Below are 24746 nucleotides of genomic sequence, written 5' to 3' on the forward strand. Positions count from 1 at the left end.
GACAAATTATATATTGGCATTATATATATATATGTATATATATATATATATATATATTTTATATATATATATATATATATATATATATATATATATATATATATATATACTGTATATTGTGATTCAGGTAAAAAAAATACCAAGATATGAAATTAGGGTCATATCGCCCAGCTCTAGATTTTACTGTTTCATATTTACTGCATCATACACAAGAGAGACTACTTTGAGATGAAGCAACAGTTGCCACAATAATACATATTTTTGTTAATGCAAAGTATAACTTTTATGTCTAGCTGTTTATATATATATATATATATATATATATATATATATATATATATATATATATATATATATATATAGAGAGAGAGAGAGAGAGAGAGAGAGAGAGAGAGAGAGAGAGAGAGAGAGAGATATGTTAGTTTTTTCTTTTAAATAACAGCTTTATTTTTAGTTGGGTCAGTTTTAGCAGCTGTATATGAGTAACAGAAATACTCGGCTTTGCTAGAGAACTTAGTGATTTAGTAAGGTTGGGGGCTTAGCCTCAGTACAGCTGTATGTGTAGCTACGCCCCTGACACACTCACCTCTTTTCTCCTCTTCTATCCTGACCTGCGCTGCTCTCTGCATTTCAAATCAGAACCCCCTTATGCAAGGAGCCCTCCATTACTGATTTTTATCACCCGGGGAAAGTGGGTTGTACTAGTGGAGATTTACCGAGGTCTACGCACTTTAAAATGCCAGATAGTAAACATGTAGCAGTCTCGAGACGTTCGAAACCTCCAATGCCGGGCGCGAGGCACCGAACGACATAAAAGGTAAGGAGCAAGTCTCCATGTTTGCTAGTTATGAAACGTTAGCTGACTTCACATCTGGCTATGCAATGGCAGCCGCCGCATCCACAGAAGGGTGTAATAACATCGGCTAGAGAGTTCACGAAGAGCCGAGGGACTTACAACCCCAACCTCCAGCTGTCTCTTTCCTTTTTTAGCATCGTTTTGTCTGTTTTGTCTCTATATTGTAGCATTTCGTTCTTGTTAGCATGGGTATTTGAAAGTTTTTTTTTTCTTTTTTGTCAATAATGTGCTGCTCCAGCATGTCCCAAATACTAATGAGGTCTGTGGGCGATGTAAATCAATACAGCTGCTCATGTAAAATAAGGTTTAACCTTATTTTCGGCCATATCTTTTTTAAGATTTTATGTTACTTCAGTGTTCTAAGTGTATAAAAATATACTTTTTCATTATAATTTTAGAAATGAATGCAGTCTTATTTGTCATATCACAATATAATCGTACTTTTACAGCATCGCTTCACATCCTGCAGGTTATGGAGCCGAGCCTTCTGTGTTTCATCCTTTTCAATCTGATTGGTTTTATCATAACCTCCTTCAATGACCGTCACCATAATGGTACCCATCACTATGATTACTGTGTGCTCGGAGCTGGCCCTGCAGGACTACAGATGGGGTATTTCCTCTCCAAGGCTGGAAGAAATTACGTCATCTTGGAGAGGAACTCAGGACCTGGCAGCTTCTTCAACAAGTATAAACTATTGCAAAAGTTGTTTTTTTTTGTATTAAAATTTGGCATGTCTGGTCTCATCTTTAAAACATGTTTTTTTTTCTTTTTTTAACTCAAGGTATCCCAGGCACAGGAAGCTCATTAGCATTAACAAAATCCATACAGGAAGGCGAAATCGAGAGTTCAACCTGCGCCATGACTGGAACTCGCTGCTGAGTGATAAACCTGACCTCCTGTTCAAGAGAGTGAGCAGTGAGTTTTACCCGCCGGCAGATGCATTCCCGATCTACCTGTCCATGTTTGTGGAAGAACTCGGGCTGAGGGTTAGGTATGGCGTGGACATCGGAAGAATCAGGGCTGTGCAGTCAGCCTCAGGAAGGAGCTACATCCTCACTGACCAACATGCATCGGACTACAAGTGCAGGTAATTTGTTGCAGATTAAACCTAAAATGAAAAACTGATTATTTCGACTGTACATTGCTTTGTTTTGTGCTTTTGTTGTCTTTCCCTCAGCATCCTTCTGGTAGCCACAGGTTTGTGGGTTCCTCAGAAGGTGGAGTTTGTTGGTTCTGATCTAGTTGAGGGCTACGAGTCCATCTCCACTAACCCTGATGAGTACGAGGACCAAGCCGTGCTAATCCTGGGAAAGGGGAACTCTGCTTTTGAAACAGCCCAGAGCATCTTAGGAAGAGCGAGTCGGGTGCATATGCTAAGCTCCAGCCCCGTTCGACTAGCCTGGCAGACACATTATGTGGGAGATCTCAGGTAAAGTTCAAATACTTGCAAAAATAATCCACGATTACTGCTTCTTTTCTTTTTTAATACTTAATCTGATATTTGCTCTTTCTTTTCCCAGAGCTGTTAATAATGACCTAATAGACACATACCAGCTTAAGTCCCTAGATGGACTGGTAGAAGCACGCCTGGAGAAAATAGTAATTGCTCGACAAAAGGATAAAAGCATGAGGCGATCAGGCGGACAGAAGAAAGAGAAGAGGGGGCAGTTGTATCTAACTTTAAAAAAGTACATGCATAAGAAGAACAGCTCTGAGGTGACTCGTGAGGAACTTCCAGGGCACCACATTGACAACTTTCCCATGCGTAAACCCTACGACCGCGTGATTCGATGCCTCGGATTCCGGTTCAACTTCAGCATATTTGACGGGTACAGATTAAAACAACATTCCATTCTTATTATATTTTGTCACTATCGATGGACTGCACCATACTACAGTGAGTAAAAAATGAATGTCTGAATATAATGTCCTCAGCTCTGCCAGCCTACCAAACAGTGAAAATGCCAAAGGGAGGTTGCCAGGGCTGACCGCCTGGTATGAAGGGAAGAACACGCCTGACTTGTTTGTGTTGGGAACAGCTTCTCACTCCAGAGACTACCGCACATCTGCTGGTGGCTTCGTCCATGGGTTCCGTTACACAGGTGAAAGTTTGACTAGGTTATTTTGAGACCTTGTAGTCTAATAGCCACCCCCACCTCACAGCATCTGGTCCAGAAACTTATAGAAATGTTTGAACATGTCTTGTGTTGATTGGTTTGAACTTTTATTTAATGGTCATGTCTGGCATTGTCCTGCTAAAATAACCACAGACCACAAAAAAAAGACATCATCATGATGGTAGCATGTCTCCAAACTAAAACTAATATACACCTGGACAGGCCTGGACAAAAATGATGGTACCCCTAGAAAAGACTAAAAATATTGTGAGCAAAGGGACATGCTAATCCAAGGTGTGTCCAATAATTAGCATCACAGGTGTCTACAATCTTGTAATCAGTCAGTGGGTCTATATATAGGGCTACAGGTAGTCACTGTGCTGTTTGGTGACATGGTGTGTACCACACTCAACATGGACCAGAGGAAGCAAAGGAAAAGGAAGGAGTTGTCTCAGGAGATTAGAAAGAAAATTATAGACAAGCATGTTAAAGTTAAAGGTAAAGGCTATAAGACCATCTCCAAGCAGCTTGATGTTCCTGTGACTACAGTTGCACATATTATTCAGAAATTTTAGATTCATGGGACTGGAGCCAACCTCCCCGGACGTGGCCGCAGGAGGAAAATTGATGACAAATCAAAGAGACGGATAATACGAAAGGTAACAAAAGAGCCCAGAAAAACTTCTAAAGAGATTAAAGGTTAACTTCAAGCTCAAGGAACATCAGTGTCAGATTGCAGCATCCGTCATTGTTTGAGCCAAAATGGGCTTAATGGGAGACGACCAAAGAGGACACCATTGTTGAAAACAAATCATAAAAAGCCAGACTGGAATTTGCCAAACTACTTGTTGACCAGCCTCCAAGCTTCTGGGAGAATGTCCTATGGACAGGTGAGACAAAAATGGAACTTTTTGCCGAGGCACATCAGCTCTATGTTTACAGACGGAAAAATGAAGCATATCAAGAAAAAAAAACACAGCCCCTACTGTGAAACATGGAGGAGGCTCTGTTATGTTCTGGGGCTACTTTGCTGCATCTGGCACAGGATGTCTTGCATCTGTGCAGGTACAATGACTGACTGAATGTGGAACAAAGTCCTCCTGCCACCTCTACAGTTGTCCTTGTCATCTTCTTCCTCCTCCTGCTCTTCTTCTCTGGTTTGTTCCTTTCACTGAAAGGAACAAACCTATATGTCTGTATGAAGTTTGGATATTTAAACTAGTTGTGTTTTTTTTTCCTCAGCTCGAGCTGTATATCATGTACTTGAAAACCGTTACCATGGCAACCCATGGCCGTCAACTAGGCTATTGACAACACAGTTGCAATCTTGGATTCTCAAGCGGGTCGGCGAGGCCTCTGGTCCATACCAAATGTTTGAGGTGCTTGGAGATGTCATACTACTTCAAGGGTAAGCACATGCTAGTTTTGACATCACCTGTAATTATCTCCTTTTTTTGTACTTTACCTTAATGATACCTGTTTAAGTTAAAAAAAATAAAACCCTTCTCTTGTTTTACTTTTGTTCTTTCCCTCGCTCTTAGCTCTCATTGTGAGTACATTGAAGAGTTCCTGCTCCAAGCTTTGCCCCAGTTCTCCTCCATTTCTGGCCACAAAGTCTCCAGCCAGGGACTGCTAGTGGTTGTCATGCAGTATGGGAAAAAGAAGATAGACTACCTGGGGCGTGGTAGAGCAGAGACAGACTGGACTAAAGCTTGGCAATCTAACTTTCTGCATCCAGTTTTCTACTTCTATGACAGGCTCCCTACTGGTGAGTAAAAATTGTATTGCCATCAAAAAATGATGCTTTTTAGGAAAAAAAAAAAAAGTTGCTAACATAGGTTCCTTCTTTTTTCAAGAGGAAGAAATGAGGATACGTCCCCATGGCTGGCCTTTGCCACGGCCCAAAGCAATTCATCACATGGTTGAGGACTTCCTCACTGAGTGGGACGGTCCTCTGTCTCATATCCAGCCACTGCGCCGCTTCCTGGAGCATTGTGTCCAGAGTGACCTCAGGGCTTTCTACGCAGGTAAAGGAAGCATGTTAACTTCTCTGTTTCTATACGTTGTGCATTTTATATAGTAGCTTTATTAACTAGGGATTACCAAGCTCTCCAACTAATTATATTTTTCTTTTTCCAGTCAAAGGCTAAATTTTCCATATACCTTTTTCATTTTTTTTTTTTTTAGGCCTGAGCACTGAAGGAGGTGTGAAGGGCTATTAAAATGCAAGCTTTTATTATTATTATTTTCCTGATATATTTTTATGCCAACTGAAATGCATTTTGAAGGGTCTAAACATGCTTGAAAACTCACCAAAACTCACCAAATTTTGCCTACCCCCCCAAAGTAAATTTTCATATTCCGGGGTGCTCGGGACTGTTTGGGCAAAATTGAATGAGAACGCTACCTATTTTTGCAGCCTCGTCAATCTTCATGAAATTTGTTGCAGATATTCTACATGCCAGGGCAAACAAAAAAGCCTCCTGGAGTGAGGGTCTAAACACAACAGGAAGTCGGTCATTTTGCGTCAAAGTTGCCATTTTGGCATTTTACTGATGTTGCATTTGAATGAACTCCTACAGATTTTCTCATACTGCCATCAAAATTAGAATCTTCAGAAGGCATGTGTGATTAAAAGTTATCAAAAACTTTCTTAAAGGAGTTGGCATATAGTGATGACGGGCCCTTAAAATTCGATGTCTCACATGAAAAACAAAATTGTTATAACTCTTACATCAAACAAGATGTTTGCACCAAATTTCACAGGTATGATGCCAGTCCCATCCTGAACATGTATACATGTTGATAATTGCATTACGAATAAGCCATGCCCCCTGGCAACTGGAATTCATTACTTTTATTCGAAGACCCATTTCTCTGACCTTCTGGATACAACCAGGTCGAAATTGGGTCATACAGCAGAAAACAAATTGGTGATGATATCCAATAAAAACTGTTGCTCTACGCTGCAGGGTATGACCGTGGCGCCTTGACGAACTTTGAAAAGATGCCATGACATCATAAATCAATAAAAACCACTCACATTTAATCTGATCACCATCAACCTTGCAGTGATTAATCAGGGTCCGGTCCTAAACAGAACCATATGACCGCTTCCGGTCTAGACCTAAGCCATGCCCACTTACAACAAAGTGCTTTTTCCAGGTTCCTTCTCCTCAGAAATGAACCCCTAAAACTTGAAAGTGCTTCACAAGAGGTCAAACCTTTTCATGACACCACAGTACAAACGTAACCATGGCGAACAATGGTCCGACGCCATGAAACAGGAAGCCCCTCTAACTGACCCATTGTACCTTTGATTGCCACCAAACTTGACAAGGATGATGACAGTCAGGCCTGGAACTGAGTCAAATGGAAAAATGCTAGATAAGTTGCATTATGGCTCTATAGTGCCCCCTGCAATCATTTAATCGATTAGCCCCACCCACTATACTGACTGACATGGATAAAATTCAGCTCATAGTTAGAACATGCCAGTGCTTGCAAACAAGCCTCTTGGACCTATAGGTTCAATTAAACACGAAGTCGGCCATCTTGAAAAAAGTCCCAATTTTGGGGTAATTTTTGCCCTTTACTTTGCCTTGCATTTTAACAAACTCTTACAGATTTTAGTTTACTGACTTAAAAGTGGACAGAACACTGTTGAGGCCTGTGTGAGTAAAAGTTGTTGAAAACTTTCTCAAAGGAGTTGGTGTTCAGCGGTGGTGGCTGCTCAAAGTTTAATATATAGAATCTTGGCAACAGGAAGTCCATATTTTTAATCCTTTAATACCTTTCAAACAGATTAAAACTCATTAATATCATCGTTCCTGAATTTAGGATTAAAAAGACAACTGACTTGTTGCAGCATATGATTAAAATGGCTTCCTGTGAGATTTCAGTCCTTCGCCATGAAACAGAAAGTTGCTGTTACTCTGGACTCAGTTGACCAAAGCAGGTGATATTTTTCAGTTTTGATAATAATCCCACCCTGAACATGTCTGCACAAAAATACTCACCCAAAGTCAAAGCGCCACCTATTGAGCACATGGAGTTACCCTGGACACACGAGGTGTCAGAAACAAGGTCATGAATGCTTCAGATGTCATTTCTGGGCATACTGAGGTGCCAGTTGATCTTCTGAGGTGAACGATATCCATCTAATACAGAAAACCCCTGGAAAAGCGAACGTGCAGCTGCAGGCGAGAGGAAGTGTGTTTTAGGAGGGAGGTTGCTGGGGGATGTGGTGGCAACACATGCTGAAGCGGCGCCAGAGTTGCAGGGTTCTTCATCGCAGCTTGTGGCTTTAATATATTTATTTGTTATACAATTCAGGAGCTATCAGATAAAAAAGAGATAATCTTGTATAACTGTACATGTGAACAAAGCATAAATGAATGTCCCTTTAAATGATTAGTGATAGTGAAACCAGACTTTAATTTCTGATTTAGAGTTACAGGGATGGCTGGACAAGAAACCTGAAAATTTCCTGTAATAATCTATTTAACAAAACAGAAAATGTAGTGATTCTGGTGTTAATCGTTTCCTTGAATTATTAAATTTGAAAAAGATTGTTCTTTTTTGCACAAATGTGCACACTCACTAAGGTCTTTAGGAGATATGTGTCAAAATACCACAGACAGAGTACAACAGCTTCATTCAAAGCCATGAATCTACTGTTATTTTCATCACAACTTGTTTAAAGGTGCAGAGTGAGCAGCTGGATGTCACTCCTTCCTCTCGTCCATGGATGTCTTACCTCAGATTTGTCCTAGAGCTTCAGACCGCAATACAAACCTAAATCTAAACATAAATTATACTCAAAAACCCTTAAAAGTCATTATCACAAAATGACAGAGGGTACACAACTAAGTCTTAGAGCTCAAATCACCACCCACAACATTCCATGTTTTATTCTCATATCTGAATTATCTTTGTCTTCCGATGTCCCTCCAGGTTAATACAAAACCTGCCAACTGCAACAGTCAAAAATTATGTATTCATTTCTCCATTGCATGTTGACTTGATAAACCTTGGGCTTTTAGTCCATCCTTCTGTGTTTTGTATAGGTTTTTAGCAACTAACGATTCACTGTTGCTTCCAAAAAACTGAGCCTTGTTTTTGGATTGACCAAATACGGTGAATTGTTTTTACGTTTACATTTTTAACATGATGTATAAATATGTATACATTAAATTTATATATTAGGATATAAAACATTAAAGGTACAATATGTAAGAATGTCTGACATCTAGGAGTGAAGAGGGTCACAGAAATTACTTTAAATGCCAAACAGAGCTGTGAATGGATGGTGGCCACAATTCTTTTAGACATAAACATGTTTTCATCTGCGAGTGGATTGAAAAACAACGTACTGATAAAGCACTATTATCCCATTTCTATAGCTGCTGATGATAATTTGCTGTTAAATCAGAGCAAATAGCAAGATCAGAGATGTTTTAAATTACTGCTTCTGATGTACAACGAATGCAGCGTAATTTGAATTTGAGTGGAGATAAAAATTAGGAGGTTGGATTATGACATAGCCATTAAGATTTATAATAGATTTCTTACTGGATTTTCTAATAACAAAAAATGCCAGATATATTTTTTTTCAGGATTTCAGAGGTAATAGTGACTTCAGATACCCAAGTATAGGCTGTCAAGCACAGAAAAAAAATCCTCATATGTCCCCTTAAGATATGTGTATTGATCCTTTTATTGTCTAAAAGATTTCTGATTTACCTCCACACTGGTTCACAGGACATTTTGCTGTGTTTTAACAACGGACAAGCGTTCAATTTTCACCTTTAAACCTCAGTCACCTCACCCTCAGTCACTGACATTTTTGCAGGTGTTGTGTTACCTTACATTATATCATTGTGGGTGGTTTGACTCATTTCTGGGTCCCTTTTGTCTTTCAGAATCATGTTTCCACTTAGCCCTCACCCACCGTAAGCCTCCACTGTCTTGCCAGCAGGGGTACTTGAACCGACAGGGCATCCCTCACAACAGTCGGTTGCCGCAGCGTGTTTATGAAGCTGGAGTGATGCTGACTGGAAAAGATGATGCTGGCACATCTGAAGCTGATCCAGCATTACCCAAATATCTGGCACCAGCTGGAGCATCCATGTCTTCGGGACTGAAACTTGACATCTGATTGTCTTAACTGTTCAAACTATATAATGCTGTTAAGTCTCTCAATTGCTACCTCCATCATCCATACTCATTTCCTCTACAAGACTGAATATTTGGATGGATTACTACCTTATAATCTATTGTTCCCAGGAATTTTTTGCACAATTTTTCATCACCATCCAGATATGTCAGCAACATGTTTATTTCAACCAAAGACTTGTTTTTTCTCATAGTTTAGATGGGGTTTAGTGGTAAGAAAACTATATTTACCCACACATTTTTTTGTCTGTTTTAAAAAAATAAGTCCACATATTTTGCATTTCCTGTTTTGCCAGCCAACAACCTCTCAAACTTGTCATGTGACTCTGTGAGAAACCTGCAGGTTGAGAACCACTGCTTATTCCTGAAAAAGCACTTTGTCTCTTGAGAGCTCCTCTTTATTCTTTTTTCCTTTATGAATATATTCACTACACAGTTAGTTTCTTATCATAAAAAGCTGTGTTGGTGGAGGTTGGTGTCACAGATTAAGCATTTAGTTTTTACATAATTTAAAAGATTAAACGTATATGAAAGAGAGGACGCAATATTTTTTTTTTTTTTTTTTTTTATTTTTTTTTTTATATGAACGTTTTCATTTTCATGTTTTTAAAGGCCGCGTGTCCAGCGCAATCATTGGTTTCTGATTGGGCTATCGTAGAAACCGTTTGATTGGCTGCTTCGTCGCATTGATTCTATTGGACAGTAGCAAATAAACAATGTGATATCTGATTGGTGGTTACTGCCCAGGCGGGCTGTTGATTGTACAATGGCTGTGTTTCTTACTACTTTTTCACACGGTGAAATTTAACATATAAAATAGGGGACATTTTGGTGTTGTGAAGGCAAAGGTATCTGCTGTTTATATACTTACATTTAAAAAAATGATTAAAAGACTGGAACGATAGTCTATTCGTCGACACTCTGCGTAATGGCCTTAAGCGATAATGACGATATAAACGCACAATACTGAAAGTCGCTGTGCATTTAGCTGAGGGCTGTATTTCCTTTTCGTTTTTTGGTAGGAGTCCATAGTGTTATGTAAAAACAGCTTCCCTATGACGCGTTAAAATATGGACGGGTGGACCGCTGTCTCGGAAAATGACCGATCCAGCTCCGAGGCGGAGTACATGCTGGAGAATGGTCTAGAAGGTGAGACCCGGGAAGCGGTGGACGGAGAGAAGCGGTGTCAAGTGGAAAGGATGGAGGACGTGGGCACCACTGCCGTCGGGTTTGGGATAAGTGGGATAGGTGAAGGTAAAGTGGTGTTGGGTCGAGTCGGACAGAGAGAAGACAAAGAACTCCGGTACTTGCACTTGTTATGGGAGCCCGGACGAGAAGAGCTTGGCTCAGGGAGTGTAGCGAGCAAGCTGGGGAAGATGACGGGAAGCAGGGCCAGAAGACACCACCGAGCAGTGCGGAGCCTGGATCCTATTGGTAAAGATATATATGGTAAGGGGAAAATAATTTGAATTGTAAACGTGGTGCTTAAGTGGTGAACTGATTTCAGATACAAATGAAAGCTAATGTAAATGTGTTTGCTAACATAGGGGAACTGTTAGCAATTGTTTAATATGTGATGTGTTTACTTTATGCATTTCTAATTTAACCATGGAAAACATTAACTTAGCACAAAAAGTAAGGAAATGCGTCTTTGGTCTACTATTTCTCCCTTTTAATAATACCAGTTGGTGTTGTATTGTACATTGTTGCAAAGCCTCATTAGTCACCGGAACAGGTATAACTTGTAAGGATTGTGAATCTGTGGCATGAGCAACGCACCTAAACGTGTAGATAGTGCCACCAAAAAATGTGCCAAAATCACCTGCAGTAATCTTGTTGGTATTCAGTCTTGGTTTAGGATTCAATTGCTGCCAGCTGTGTGCCAGTAACACATGTATGATTGGCACCTACTTGACAGATTTATTGGATTGAAATTCTGTATCCAGAGGTGATCCCGTGTCTCCAGAATCAGGGACCTACTCCATCCTCTAGGATGACAACACTCTCCCCACAGAGCCATGATCCTCATAGAGTACCTTCCGAGTTTGGGAGTGGAGGATGAAATGATCTACTGTGAGTCCAGATCTAAGTCCTTTTGAACGCTTGTGGGATCAGCTTGGACATACTGTTTCTGTTAGTGAACAACCCAATCACGCTGGTGGACCTTCAACAACCCCTGGTTAAGGAATGGGATGCCATCCCACAGCTTAATGTGACCAAGCTGGTGACCAGCCTGAGGAAGGAGTTGCCAAGCTGGTATGACTGTGTGTGGCTCTTCCACATGCTACTGAGGTGTAAAACGAATAAAATGTAAATATAGGCAGTATGTTTTTTGTTTTTTATTACTGTGGGAAGAGTGCAATCATCCTATCCACCAAGAAACTTGATGAAGACTGAATGCCAACAGGAGAATATTGCATGGGATTTTTGCAGATTTTTTTGGTGGCACTACCCACTCGTCTACCTGTGTTGCTCATTCTACAGAAACATGATCTTCACAAGTTCTACCTAAATGTAAAGTCTGGTATTATTAAAGGGGAGAAATAATCAACAAACTAAAACTTCATTACTTTTTGGTGCAAAGTTTATATATTGGTAACCTGGATAAAACCAAATGGTAAAGATAATACATACTGACCAAGTTGTGTCACTATGTAAATCAGTAAATAACAATTAAAAGCTAATTTATTGTGATAAATTTGATGACTTCTCATGTTATTTGCCTGTTAACCCCAATCAGCTGAAAGTCTTCCTGCAAATGTTGTCTCTCTGTGGTCGGTCTTGTTGGTGAAGTCATATATTACATCATGGATTTGAATATCTTATCTTCTCAGCTGTAAAAAGACTGAGGGAAGCAGCCAACAGCAACGACATCGACACAGGTATGAACATTTTGGTGATGTAATTGAATACCTTGCAGGTAGTGTAATGAAAGAATGATTAAAGTTATTTCTTTTAACAGTGCGAAAGCTCCTGCAAGATGACATAGACCCCTGTGCAGCAGATGACAAAGGAAGGACAGCTCTTCATTTCTCTTCCTGCAATGGCAATGATGGCATTGGTAGGTTGGTTACACATGATTGCAGCAGTCTCCTTTTACAGTAATCTTATAACAGCTGATCGTATCTTCTTCTCATTTGAATGGGCAACCCAGTCGTGTCCTTGCATAAGCTTCATCGTCAGTCATAAGCCCTTTTCACACATTAGGTGCATCATTCAGACACTAGTTCCTTTTTTATTGATGTTACCCACATTTATTCAGACAGGCCTGTAAAAGTGATGGAGAGCCTCAGTGTATAAAGCAGGTCATGATATAGTACTAGTTATAACAGGTTTTTCACATCATGTCACTATATAGGCTATTAGCTACCATCCATGCAGCAGCCATGTGAAACATATATGCAGTGGATGAAAAAAGCTAAAAAAAAAGATCACTTTTATGCATGAACATCCTGTTTAAAGAGGTCAAGGTTGACATCTATCAACACGTCAAACTGGTTGAAGAGTGTCTTGCAATTTGGTGTGCATGATGCAAGGGGTCTACAATGGTATTCATCAGTGTTTCCCATTACTGCAAACTGCATTTTATAAACATTTAACAGACTGACATTTAACAAACACTACTCTAATAAGTCTATTTTATATTATAGTGCAGTTGCTGCTGAGCTATGGTGCTGATCCCAACCAGCGAGACAGTCTGGGGAATACTCCTCTTCATCTGGGTAAGAGAACAGTCACTACGACCTCTAAACCACATCACATTGTGGTTAGTAATGCATGAAATGAGCATAATATAAAGCAAAACTTTTAAGTCTTTTTTTTAATATATTTGTTAGTTGTCTTTTAAATTTTGCCCATTTCGACCTGTCTTACTGCAGCTGCCTGTACCAATCATGTGCCTGTGATCACCACACTGTTGAGAGGAGGTGAGCTCAAAGTGGAAAAGTTCAATTCTTTGTGTCCTCTTGGCTGAAAATAAATAGCCTTTTAAAAACTGTAGAAGGTAAGAGACAGCTCAGGTTGACTTTCTGTCCAGCAGAAGTGGCAGAAACAGTCTTGTGAAAAAGAAAGTACATCTCAGGTTTTATGTATCAGGACATCATTAAAGATCATTTGAAATTGGTTAAATAAAATAGCCCATGAACCACAACACCTTACATCATTTAATTACATTGAAAATTTGCTTTATTAAATCCAAAAGGAAAATTAGAGCCTTAAAAAAAAAAAAAGTTACACCATGTCACTTCTTTTTTATTTCTTAACAAAAACTGAACCAAATACAGGACCGGCAAGGAAAGGTATCGCCACTAATATCCTGCATCGATTTGATTTGATTCACAACAGCCTGATTCAGTTTGATTAGATTTAGTTAGTTTTCAATTCAATTACAGATGTAACACCATTGTTTCTTATTTTTTTTATAAAATGATGAGCCCATTTATATGACCATCAGCAGCAGATATCTGGGAATAATCAAAGTCAAAATCAGCTTTATTGTCAGTTTCTTCTCATCTATAAGACATACAAAGGAATCGAAATTACATTTCACACTGTCCCACGGTGAAGACAGGACAAAACCACGCCGCAGTCGTAACGCACCGCACACACACCCGGCTGAAATTAAGGGTTATGTGAGTGGTAATAAGCTGCAAAGTAGTTTACAGGTAAATGATGTCCAATGGTCAATTTAAAAAAAAAAAAAAAAAAAAAAAAATCCGAACTTGGTATTATCTCGGCTAGAGAAGCTGATTTTGGGCATATAGGTGCCTTGTCACAGCTGTGAACATAATCCACCAACAACCATTTATCCTCCTCATTATTACCTCTGCCAAGGTGGAGGTCATGTTTTTGGTTGTGTTAGTTTGTCTGACATAACTCAAAAAGTTGTGGATGGATTTTGATGAACAAGGAAAAAGTGATTAGATTTTGGGGGTGGTCTGGATCACTGCCTAGATCCAGGAATGTTTTGGAAGATTTTTTACTATCGGAGGACAGGGATCAGTTTGCCACTAGAGCTTCTAACTTAAAAAAAAATGCCCACAATGATTGGCTAAAAAGAATTACAATGGCTTGGCAGAGGCCTGCGCTCTGAGTGCTTCTTGTTTAAGTTTCTGATGGTTTTCCAGCCTTACATTAAAAATGTTGATCATCGGGTATCCACAAACAAAGTGCTATTTTAAAAATCTGAATTTGACGTTATCCCGGCGAGAGAAGCCGACATAGGCAACCTTTCAGTGTGTGGACCACGAACTCCTCTGTATACCAAAGCTTGACTGATCCTGGGAAACAGGAAATGAAATGATCCCAAACACAGGCGCACATCTACAACAGAATGACAGAAAAAGAAAAAAAAAACAAGGTGTTGACATGGTCCAGTCAAAGTCCAGACCTTAACCTGATTGAAATTCTGTGGGGGGACCTTAAGAGAATTGTGAATTAGTGAATGGCTGCAGACATCAATGAACCAAAGCAACATTTGTAAAGAAAAGTGGACCAAAATTCTACCAGAATATGATCCTAGAAGATCTTAACTTCAAATTGTTGCTGCTAAAGATGGTCCTATAACCTACTTTCCTCCAACCTGCTGTTGCATTTTGCTAAATTTTTGTTAAATAATGACACAGATTCAGTGTACATAATAACTAAGACGGAGTTTTCTTTTCTTATAAATTCTCTTCAGGAGCCCGTGTCGACGCCATCGACCGAGCGGGCAGGACCCCGCTGCATTTAGCACGCTCCAAGCTTAATATTTTGCAAGAGGGAGATTCACACAGCTTAGAGACCCTGAGAGGGGAAGTCACACAGGTACAGACCACAACTTGGCTTCTTAGTAAATTAAGACTTTGCTACAGATACTGTATATTCTGACTATGTCTACATTCGTCATTGTTTTTCCTTCAGATTATTCAGATGCTCAGAGAATACCTGAATTTGATGGGCCAGAGTGAAGCCAGAGAGAGGCTGGAGCACATTTCAACACAGCTCCAGCACACACGCACTAGAGAGCAGGTGAGAACAATGATGTATTCCCCTGTCATTTGATTTGTAATAGGAATGTTTATGAATTTGCTTTGCATTTACTTCTGCTGCTGATTTACACAGAAATTGTTGGGGTTTTTTTGTCTCACATGGATGCATTTTCTTTTCTCTTTCAGGTGGATGAAGTAACTGATTTACTGGCCAGTTTTACATCACTCAGTCTGCAGAAACAGAATTTGACTGACAGGGAGAAGATAAGTTGAACATAGAGGTGAAGCTCTGCTCTTTATCAAGCATGTCAAGCTATCCCTTCTCTGGTCTCAGACACAAGCAAAAGCTCAACCATCATGTTGGGATTATCGGTTCCAAAGTATGTTTTGAGGTAGTGCTGTCTCCCAGTGGTTCCCAACCTATTTTATTTGAGGACCCCATTCATGCAAATGCTAAAAAGCCATGGACCCCTTGCCCCACTCCGTGCTGAAACCATGCTTGGTTTTATGCTTTCAAAAATGAGATTCTTACCATAAATGTATTCTGGCTGAGCCCTGTGCTTCAATAAACAAAAGTTTAATCAACAACAAATAGTCTTACTTTTTTCTTAACATAGGTACAATGTGTGGACATTAATCACAATGGCTTTGGATGTTCAAAGGGGGCGAGGGGGTTCCTGGACCCCGGGTTGGAAACCACTGCTGTATTGGACAATTGGACACCTTGTTTGGTATTTTGTAACAAAGTTGTCGTTACCTTTGTTAAAATGAACAGACCTTAAAATGTTTGCTCTTTGCAGATTTTAAAAAGAAAAGAGTGTCCACTTAAAAAAAAAAAAAAAAAACTCTTCAAGGCAAAACGCATCAAGAACCGAGAGCTACTAGAACAGATGATAACCCAGAAGTGGAGTGGGACCACGACTCTTTATTAGGTGTGTTCGAGTCAAAGTGTGTGTCTGTGTGTACACATTCTTTTTGCTGATGTTAAATTGACAAATTCTGTGATTAATATGACACAAAATGATTAAAAAAATTTTTTATGTTGATTTTTTTTCTAATTAACATATTTGTATTGTTGCCTTCTTTTTGTATTGCACGTTTTGTTTCTATGTAAACTGTAATGCATTGAAAAATGTTGAAAATCGGTAAAAACAATAAATCAATATCTTTGGTTATATTTATGTGATTTTGTCTTTTGGCTATTTTTATTTGTGAATTTTTATAGTAATATCGGCACATTAAAAGCGAGCACTTTCATAATTGATATTGTAGAAAGCGGATACAAAGTATTAGAGATGGCAACGTGTTGGTAATAGCTACTTTTCTCCACACTGATTGGCTCCGTTAACAAAGCCCCGCCCCTCTCCCGGCACGTATTGTCTTGATGATAACAAAGATGGCGACCGGACCCGCGTAAATTGGAGATCCCATTGAGGTAGTAAATCTTTTATAAATGCATTCTTTCTTGCCTTCAGGTTGTTGTAAACTTCACGTGTTGTCAGCCCAGAAGAGATGAAAACATAAACACTATTAAATGCATATCGACTGCTGTGTTTTGTCCACTGGAGGCAACCTTGGCCTAGCTATTGGGGAAAGCCTCAGCCTTTCCTCAGCGGCCCTAACCGGTCATCTTGGCGCCGACTGGGTGAGCCGAATGTAAGCCGTGGAAATGTTGGAAAGCTAAGGGTGTCAAAGTGGAAAAGAGGGGGTGTGTTTGTGTATCTTTACGAAAGTAGGCGGGAATTCGTTTACCTATATTTTTTTACTGGTCTGTCTGCGACCCAATAGAGCTTTACTAAAATTATAGCGCAAAAACAATTTTTGTACAAGTAGGGGTCTTGTCCGTTTTTTGAGAACATCCAGGTAACTTAGACCCTCTGTGGTGCTCTGTGTAGGATGCAGGACGGGTCGGACGCACCTGAGGCAACCCATTACCTGTTTTGAGGAAAAATTGACAGCTATGTTGTTTTTTTTGGTTTTTTGTTTTTTTTTTTCTCACTTGTTCCATTTTTAAGAGTTAAACCACCCACTCGTTTTTGCTAGTATTGATCCAATTTGTTTAATATCTTGTATTAATTTTGATCTCTTGGTGTTTGCTTAACAGGCTAATATCCAACCTTCAATGTTGTCTATGACATCCCACAACAAGTAAACGTCTCAACATAGGAGAAACCATGGCATATGAGGAGATAAAGGGTAAAGGAGAAAAAATAATAATTTTATACAGTGAAAAATAAAATGCTGAACACTGACTAAAACAGCAACACTAATTTCCTTTATTGAAGTGTAATAACTGGAGATGCACATGTAATAAGACAAACAATATAAAATATATTAAATACAGCACATCCTAATGCAAACATGGACAGAACAGTCAAAATTTTCCTGGTATGGAAGAATTCATAACATGGATTTTATTAATTTTATTTAGATGTAGGAATGGAGGGAGACCGAGGACTTGTGGCTGGTCGTAGCCAGAGAGAGAAGAGGAGGTCATACAAGGACTTGTTACGAGAGGAGGAGGAGATTGCTGCTGAGGTACGGAAGACATCCAAGAAACGCCCAAAGGTGAGTTTTAGGTTCTCTGCAACTTCAGACATGGTGCTGATGTTGACTACAATGTTATAAATACAATTGTGATGTGTTGATCCAAATAAGGACTTGGAACTATTTATGCTGGGTGGGGATCCACACAAAAAGAAGAAGAAGCATAGTGATGATTACTATTATAGGGGTAAGAGATCATAAACTTATAAATTCATGACAGTACATTTTATTTTTATGAATAGTGAGTATAATGTCATATTTTTTTTCTCTTCAGATCACGATGGTTCAGGTCCACCATCTCATAAGAAAAAGCACAAGTCTGTCGACCGCTCACCTCCTCTTACATCCACCTCATCGTCACACCCAACAGATACAGCGATGGGCCTCCTGCAGGCCATCACCTCTCCCCTGGCCACGGGTTCAGACCCCAGCCCCCACTTGCACAAGAAGCCCTCCTATCCCTCTTTTTCCTCGCACTCTTCCAAGGACCGCAAACGTGACAGCGGTGGTGGAAGCAAATCTAGTCACTCCCTTTCGCATTCCCGCCCCTTGTCCTCATCATCATCTTCCTCCAAGAAGCACTCGTCTTCTTCCTCAAAATCGTCCCTGTTTCACGGCGGAGCTCCCAAAGAGGAGCCCTTGACTTTACGTGAGGCAGATGGGCTGAAAATGAAGCTCATTATGTCGCCAGAGAAGGAGGAACCAGAGAGCTTCCCGTACACAATGCACTCCTCTAAAGGTAGCGTGAAGAAAGAGAAGGATAGAGACAGGACGCAGACTTCAAAGTCACCCAAGAAGAAGCTGCAACAGAGCAGAGACCCACTGCCTGTAGTGGGGAAGGAAGTGGAGGTGGAAGGTAAGATAACCCTCGTATAACAATCTGACAAGTGTGGTGTGCAACTACAGTCCTTTATGTTCTGATACCCTGTTATAGAATTCAGTGCAACCAATTGCATTCAGAGGTCACTTCATTGGTCTATAGAGTTGAATTTCAATCTCACAGTATAAATACAACGGTTCTGTGAAGGCTTCAGATGTTTGCTAGAGAAGCATCATGAAAACCAAGGAACACACTAGATAGGTCAGGGATAAAGTTGCATCCAAGAGGTCCATAGTAACTCCGGAAGAGCTGCAGAGATCCACCGCTCAGGTGGGAGAATCTGAACACAAGCAAACTAAATTATTAGTTGTGTACTCCACAAATCTGGACTTCATTAGTAGAGTAGCAGGAAGAAAGCCAAAAAAAGTAGTCCTGTTTGCAGTTTGCCACAAGCCATGAAGGAGACACAGCAAACAAGTGGAATAAAGTGACCAAAGTTGATCTTTGTGGTGGAAAACTTAACTACACATTGCCCTAAACTCACCAACCCCACCGTGAAACATGTTGGTAGCAGCATCGTCTTGTAGAGATGCTTTTCTTCAGCAGGGACTGAGAAGATCGTCAGAATTGATGCAAAGATGGTTGGAGCTAAATACAGAGCAATTCTGCACGCCACAGTTGCCAGATTTTTATTTTTAGTTCAAGTGGTATCAATATATAATACTTATTAAATGCACTGAATATAAAGTACAAACTGCTTATATTGTCATAGATTATAATTAATTATAATAGATATTTGATTAGAATTTTTTTCTTAAACAATGTTAATTTCTCCCTCTCTTGTTAAGGCCATTACGGAGGTGGCATGGGAGATGATAGCTCTTCATCTGGGGGAGAACTGGAGGCTGGAGAACTGGTTATAGATGATTCATATACACACTTGTCAAAAAAGAAGAAGAAGAGCAAGAAAAGCAAGAAGAAAAAGGACAAAGAAAAGGACAGAGACAAGGAAAAAAGTGGAAAAGACAAGAAGCACAGTAAGGGATTTGGAGGTGAGTTGACCAAGGAATTAAAAATGTATCATTGTTTACAGCATCCATCCATCAACCTATTGTTTTGCATTTGAGCAGTAAAACTGTAGATATGTGCCAAATAATATTTCAATTTCACACAGTTAAACACACATATGGATGCTAACAGGAGAGCTAACACTTTTTATCTGTCAAAAGCTGGATTCTGAGCCAAAGTACCTTCTTCTTCTATCTCCAGGGACTAACTTAAAAGAGCCAGAGAGATTAAACCATGAGTTTCAACGTCTTGACTATGATTTGAAGTAACAGTGAAAAGAGGGAAGTTTTCTTCAGCTTCAACATCACAAACTGAAAATAAGGCAACATGCTGCAGGGTTTATTTTTACTTATATTAATCAGTATATTAAAGCAGAGATAGTAATGAGAGAAGCAAGCAGATGTATACTTATATAATGTTCTATAGCAGGGGTACTCAACTATAATTTAAAGCGCTCCAGTTAGAGAAAAAATTTTGGAGCATAGGTCCAGGAGATCATAGTGACTATTTAGAGTTTTATTATCTATATATGTCTATATCTACATCTGTAACTACATATATATTAGTGCTGGCTTTGATGACAGAAACATGGCGTCCATGTCTCCCTTCCGTGCTGCAGCGGTGCGTCTAATGTAATCAGGAGAGAGCGGGTTTATTAAAATAAAGAGATGTTTTCTGTCTGGAACTTAAGTAAGAAGAAGAAAAACCGACATTTCTCTTTGTCTAAACCCATGCAGATGGCAGAACATTGTGATTTTTGGATGGGAAACTTTTTATTTGTTATTATTTTTTTTTAATAAATGCGGTTTTAATTTATGCAAGACATCAAAGGTAAGGCATTTTTTCTGACTTTTACAAACATGAAGCATAAATCGGGTTTTCTTCTGCCTCTGGTTCGGTGAATCTTGGTCATAGTGAGATGAAACTTCCAGCTGTGGAATCTGTGAGATGTGAGCTTTCAGTAGAGGAGTCGTTTGTTCTCGTTCATGCCGTGGGGTGGACACGGGGAGACATAATTTGTGTTTACATATTTTTTGGACTTTGTGTAGCTGCTCTTTAAATTATTGTTGTCTTAACTGTGTTTGTTGGTGATAGAAATGGTTTTACTGAGCTGGTAGCTGAGATTCTGGACTTTCTGTGGATACCACACATGTTTATAGTTACATCTACAGACGCTACACCCGGAAACGAGATGTGAACCCCTTAACTCCCGGTAGCGGAGGCTGCAGGTGCAGAGGTGAAGCTAAACAGTCAAGCTAAGAATGAAAGGTTAGAGAATGTATAGGCCCGAAATCTGGATAATGAAGCACTGAAGGTGCATGTAAATCAAAATTTACTGCATTTTCTTTATAAAGCCGTAGGCCTTTTTTTTTTAAAGAAAAAGAGACATTTTGCGCATAACGATGCGATGAATCGCAGCATGTCATGCGATTAATAGCGATTTAAATTTTTTATCGTGACCAGCACTTATATATATATATATATATATATACAGATAAAAACTGTCTCCTCCTCATGTTGTTATGAGACAGTGGAACTGATGTCCATCAACCTCCCAGATAAGAAGAAGATAAGAAGGTTTTTTGAGGGGCTGCATGCTGAGCCTTCAATACACTCTCTTTTATAGTCTTATAAAAATTTTACGTATTTCCTGTTTATTTGCAGGAATTGTCACTGTTGCTCTGTCAAGTGAGGTTGTACGCGCATTGTGGGTAGGGGCGTGCCGGTTTGGATGCCCGCGGTAACCAAGGAAACACTTAAGTCAGGAGTCATCTGCATGTCATTCAGGTCTGCAGAGGCCTGGTAACGAGCCAGTCATGTGATTCAGGTGTGTTGGAGAAGGGTTGCATCTAAAAGTTGCAGGATGGAAGATCTCTGGGACCGGACTTGGGCACCCCTGACCTAAGGCTTTACTGTCATTCAGCCTTTCTCAGAATAAATAAATGGGTCGCACTACAACAGGTTCATACCAATTTTCTTATTAAATTGTATTATCTGGGGCATCTCTAGCCGCCTTTGCTCATTCAGTATCTTGTGCCAGTGTATCAGTGGAAATGTGACGTTGACTAGGTGGCCTTGGTGTTTAATGTGACATAAAATGTGCAACTAATACATCCCTCATACCATCTCCTCAGTTAGTCATAATGACCACATGAAGTCAAGATAATTGTTGGCTTGTAATTTGCATCATTCAGTGCTGATTGTTTATGTTTTTAAATCCCACGGCGTGCTTGTTCCATTCATCATGCGTCATTACAACATCACACTCTCATGCTACAATGCCAGTTTGATGTGTGAAAGCTCCCACAAAGTGGGCCCGTTGAAGCTTTTATTACACATTCAGCCCTTCAAGAGCCAAACCTTCAACTTGAGTAAGGCCATCTCAACTTCACTTTTAACCCCTCAGCTCATATTTCAGAGATGTGTTTCTTTGTGTATCCCTGTTAAATTTACTGCAGCACTACTGTTCCTAGACTTCCTAAATCCACAATAGTTGTTATGGTCATTCAGTTTTATTTTTGTCCACCAGACTCATCGAGAAGCCACGGTCACTCCCATCCCACTGTCACCCATAGCACTGTCGGCCCAATGTATGCTATGAGCAAGCCCACCCCCCCACACCACCAAGGCAACAATGGAACAACAGAGAAGAAGAAGAAGAAAGAGGAGAAAGATAGAGAAAAGCATGAGAAGGATAAAGATAAGGTAAAGCCCTGCCCAGTCATATTCCTTGTTGTTTTGCCAGCTTAAAATAATTATTTCTCTCTAATAGATGGATTGTTTTTGTCTCTGTCTAGCCTAAGAAGAAGAACACAACAGCATATCAGGTGTTTTGTAAAGAGTACAGGGTCAACATAAATGCTGAACAGCCAGGACTCGGTGAGTTAATTTTTTTTTTTTAATACAATTTGCATTCAAAATAACTATAAATATCTATTTAAATGTTTGTGCCACCTGAAGATTTTGGTGAGCTGAGCAAGAGGTTGGCAGAGGTGTGGAAAGCAATGCCGGAGAAGGACAAACTGGTAATTTAGCTTTATCCAGATGAATGACATCTGATAAGCATAACTGATAAGCCTGGAGTTGTGTTACAGGACTGAACGTTGTGTTTTTGTTTGATTTCCTTTCAAGGTATGGAGGCAGAAAGCTCAGTATCTGCAGCACAAACAGAACAAAGCCGAGGCCACCACAGTCAAACACAAAACCTCCACAGAGAGCAAAAGCAAAGGTATACGGGACTACATCTGCGTGGCTTCCGGTTAATTCATAGTTCATTTCTGCTCAGCTTTTTCCCTTCATGGTTGGATCTCCTCACTCTTAAAACTTATTGTTTTTGTCTCTTTATGCTCTTTTGTCATGAAAGTCGTTGGAACAGGAACTGGGATGGTGTCTCCAACCAGAGCGCCTGGCACTGTGTCCCTGTCTCCAGCACGAGTGCCAGATGTTGATCCCATCGATGCAGCAGCTCACCTGCAGCTGCTCGGAGAGTCCCTCTCCCTGATTGGCCATCGACTTCAAGAAACCGAAGTGAGTTTCTGCATTTGTTTGCACCAGATTAGTCAATGTTAGAGGTGTGAAGATTAACCAATACAAATGTGCACCAGATTTTAACAACATGGATATAATAAACTGATTAATTGTTGACCCAATTCTACAATAAAAATTGGGTTTTGCTGCAGATCGGTCAAAGAAATAGATCAACGCAAAGCCCTGACATCACTCTGCAGCAGTGTTTCACTGCATGTCTACTTGGTTTTGCATTCCTGTTACATGGAGGTAGTGCTGATAATTATGGAATACCTTGAAACGTAGGCCCCTCTGGTTTGGTTTTCCTGTTTGCTTTAATCTGAAAGTAGCTATCATAAAGAAATACATTGTTAAACCCAGAGCTGAACAAAATAGAGGGTGCTCATCTTAGTTTCATACTCTCTTGGTATTCCAAAGCATGTTTGTGGCTAGGGTGGTGCAGCAAATTGCTCCCACTGCTGCCTACAGCAACACCTTCATCTTGACAGCATTTTCCACTAACTAGTTGTTTGGTCCACGTTAGACTTTTTAAAACCAAAGAATCTCCAAACAACAGGTACAACTCCTCTTTTCTGTCATCGTGTTTAACCTAGACGTCTGCTACAGTTTCACTTTATGAAATTATGTACATTTTCACAGCTCAACATCTCCAGTGACACAGCTGCTCCGCTTCATGCACGTTTAGTTGTGCAGCAGTGAAAAAGGTCCCCCCTCAAACAGTTTCCCTCTGCGCTAAGTTCAGGCCATTTAAAACAACATTTGCAGTGTTGTCTGTTTGATCTGATATACCAAACGTTCAAAAGTGACTGATGCTTCTTGGTTTTAGGGGATGGTGGCGGTGTCGGGGAGCTTGTCTGTCCTTCTGGACTCCATCTTGTGTGCGCTGGGCCCACTGACCTGCCTCACGGCACAGATACCTCAGTTAAACGGATGTCCGCGAAATGTGCTGGTATAAGATCTATCAGAGTTTAATATTAAAGTCACAGTAACGATAAATTCTTTAAATACATATACTGGTTGTAAACGACTGTTTAAGAGATGCTCTTTCTTTTTCCGTCAGTCGAACACGCTGGACAACATCGCCTACATCATGCCTGGACTGTGAGGAAAGGAGGAACATGGTGGCAACAAATACGACTCCAGAGACTCTTGGACTTATTTAAGCCAGTGCTTGGCAAATGAAAATCTGCATACTTGTAGTATAAATATGTTTTTAAAGTGTATTTTTAAAGAAAAAAAAAGTCTTAATTTTCTAAGTGCTGTATTTTTTAATCAAACATTTACCGGATGTTTCATCTTATCAGCACCTCGGCTTAGTTTTACTGTTACTGTACAGCTGTTTCTTAAATGTGTGTGTTGTACTGTATTGAATGAAAATGTTTTACTTTACACTGTACATGTCTGCATTGGGATTTTTTTTATTGTGTTCAAACACATTTTAGCTGCTCCTCATCAGTGTAAGATAACATTTCTCCTAATGGCTTACTTTTACTTTTACCATGTTTAGAGTACTTGTTTTATACATTTTGATATTTTACAGTGAACACAGCATTTAGATTTTAACAGTGTTGAGGAAAAAGTACATCAGCTGGTTAAAACTGAACAAAATTAGGACATTAAAATATCTTTCCAAAGGATCATTGTGCACTTTTTTTTTTAAA

At 39.8% G+C, this 24746-nt stretch overlaps 3 protein-coding genes across 5 annotated transcripts; all 3 read left to right on the forward strand.

The window, feature by feature from the left end:
* The first annotated feature begins 555 nt into the window (after positions 1 to 555).
* Positions 556 to 9405, forward strand: foxred2 (FAD-dependent oxidoreductase domain containing 2). Of its 2 annotated transcripts, none has more exons than XM_041999538.1 (10): positions 556 to 817; positions 1306 to 1543; positions 1641 to 1946; positions 2037 to 2288; positions 2380 to 2688; positions 2795 to 2961; positions 4219 to 4384; positions 4518 to 4744; positions 4833 to 5003; positions 8901 to 9405. In XM_041999538.1, exons 2-10 carry the CDS (start codon positions 1329 to 1331, stop codon positions 9134 to 9136), a joined length of 2049 nt encoding a protein of 682 aa, XP_041855472.1. In that variant the 5' UTR covers positions 556 to 817; positions 1306 to 1328; the 3' UTR covers positions 9137 to 9405. The 2 variants fall into 2 exon arrangements, with proteins under 2 accessions (XP_041855472.1, XP_041855468.1); XM_041999534.1 differs by having other exon boundaries at positions 1326 to 1543.
* A 586-nt stretch (positions 9406 to 9991) lies between these two features.
* On the forward strand, positions 9992 to 16147 carry ankrd54 (ankyrin repeat domain 54). Its single transcript, XM_041999561.1, has 8 exons — positions 9992 to 10602; positions 11988 to 12035; positions 12116 to 12214; positions 12804 to 12875; positions 13032 to 13079; positions 14834 to 14958; positions 15055 to 15162; positions 15309 to 16147. The coding sequence occupies exons 1-8, from the start codon at positions 10224 to 10226 to the stop codon at positions 15393 to 15395; spliced, it is 966 nt and encodes a 321-aa protein (XP_041855495.1). The 5' UTR covers positions 9992 to 10223; the 3' UTR covers positions 15396 to 16147.
* A 342-nt stretch (positions 16148 to 16489) lies between these two features.
* Positions 16490 to 24722, forward strand: hmgxb4a (HMG box domain containing 4a). Of its 2 annotated transcripts, none has more exons than XM_041976553.1 (13): positions 16490 to 16557; positions 17227 to 17318; positions 17554 to 17690; positions 17781 to 17856; positions 17944 to 18525; positions 19338 to 19541; positions 22088 to 22263; positions 22356 to 22437; positions 22519 to 22583; positions 22690 to 22786; positions 22922 to 23085; positions 23912 to 24034; positions 24146 to 24722. In XM_041976553.1, the coding sequence occupies exons 2-13, from the start codon at positions 17297 to 17299 to the stop codon at positions 24188 to 24190; spliced, it is 1773 nt and encodes a 590-aa protein (XP_041832487.1). In that variant the 5' UTR covers positions 16490 to 16557; positions 17227 to 17296; the 3' UTR covers positions 24191 to 24722. The 2 variants fall into 2 exon arrangements, with proteins under 2 accessions (XP_041832487.1, XP_041832496.1); XM_041976562.1 differs by lacking the exon at positions 16490 to 16557 and adding an exon at positions 16579 to 16767.
* Positions 24723 to 24746: the final 24 nt, after the last annotated feature.

The sequence above is a fragment of the Melanotaenia boesemani genome, chromosome 2, assembly GCF_017639745.1.
Source record: "Melanotaenia boesemani isolate fMelBoe1 chromosome 2, fMelBoe1.pri, whole genome shotgun sequence".
Taxonomy (NCBI): Eukaryota; Metazoa; Chordata; class Actinopteri; order Atheriniformes; family Melanotaeniidae; genus Melanotaenia; species Melanotaenia boesemani.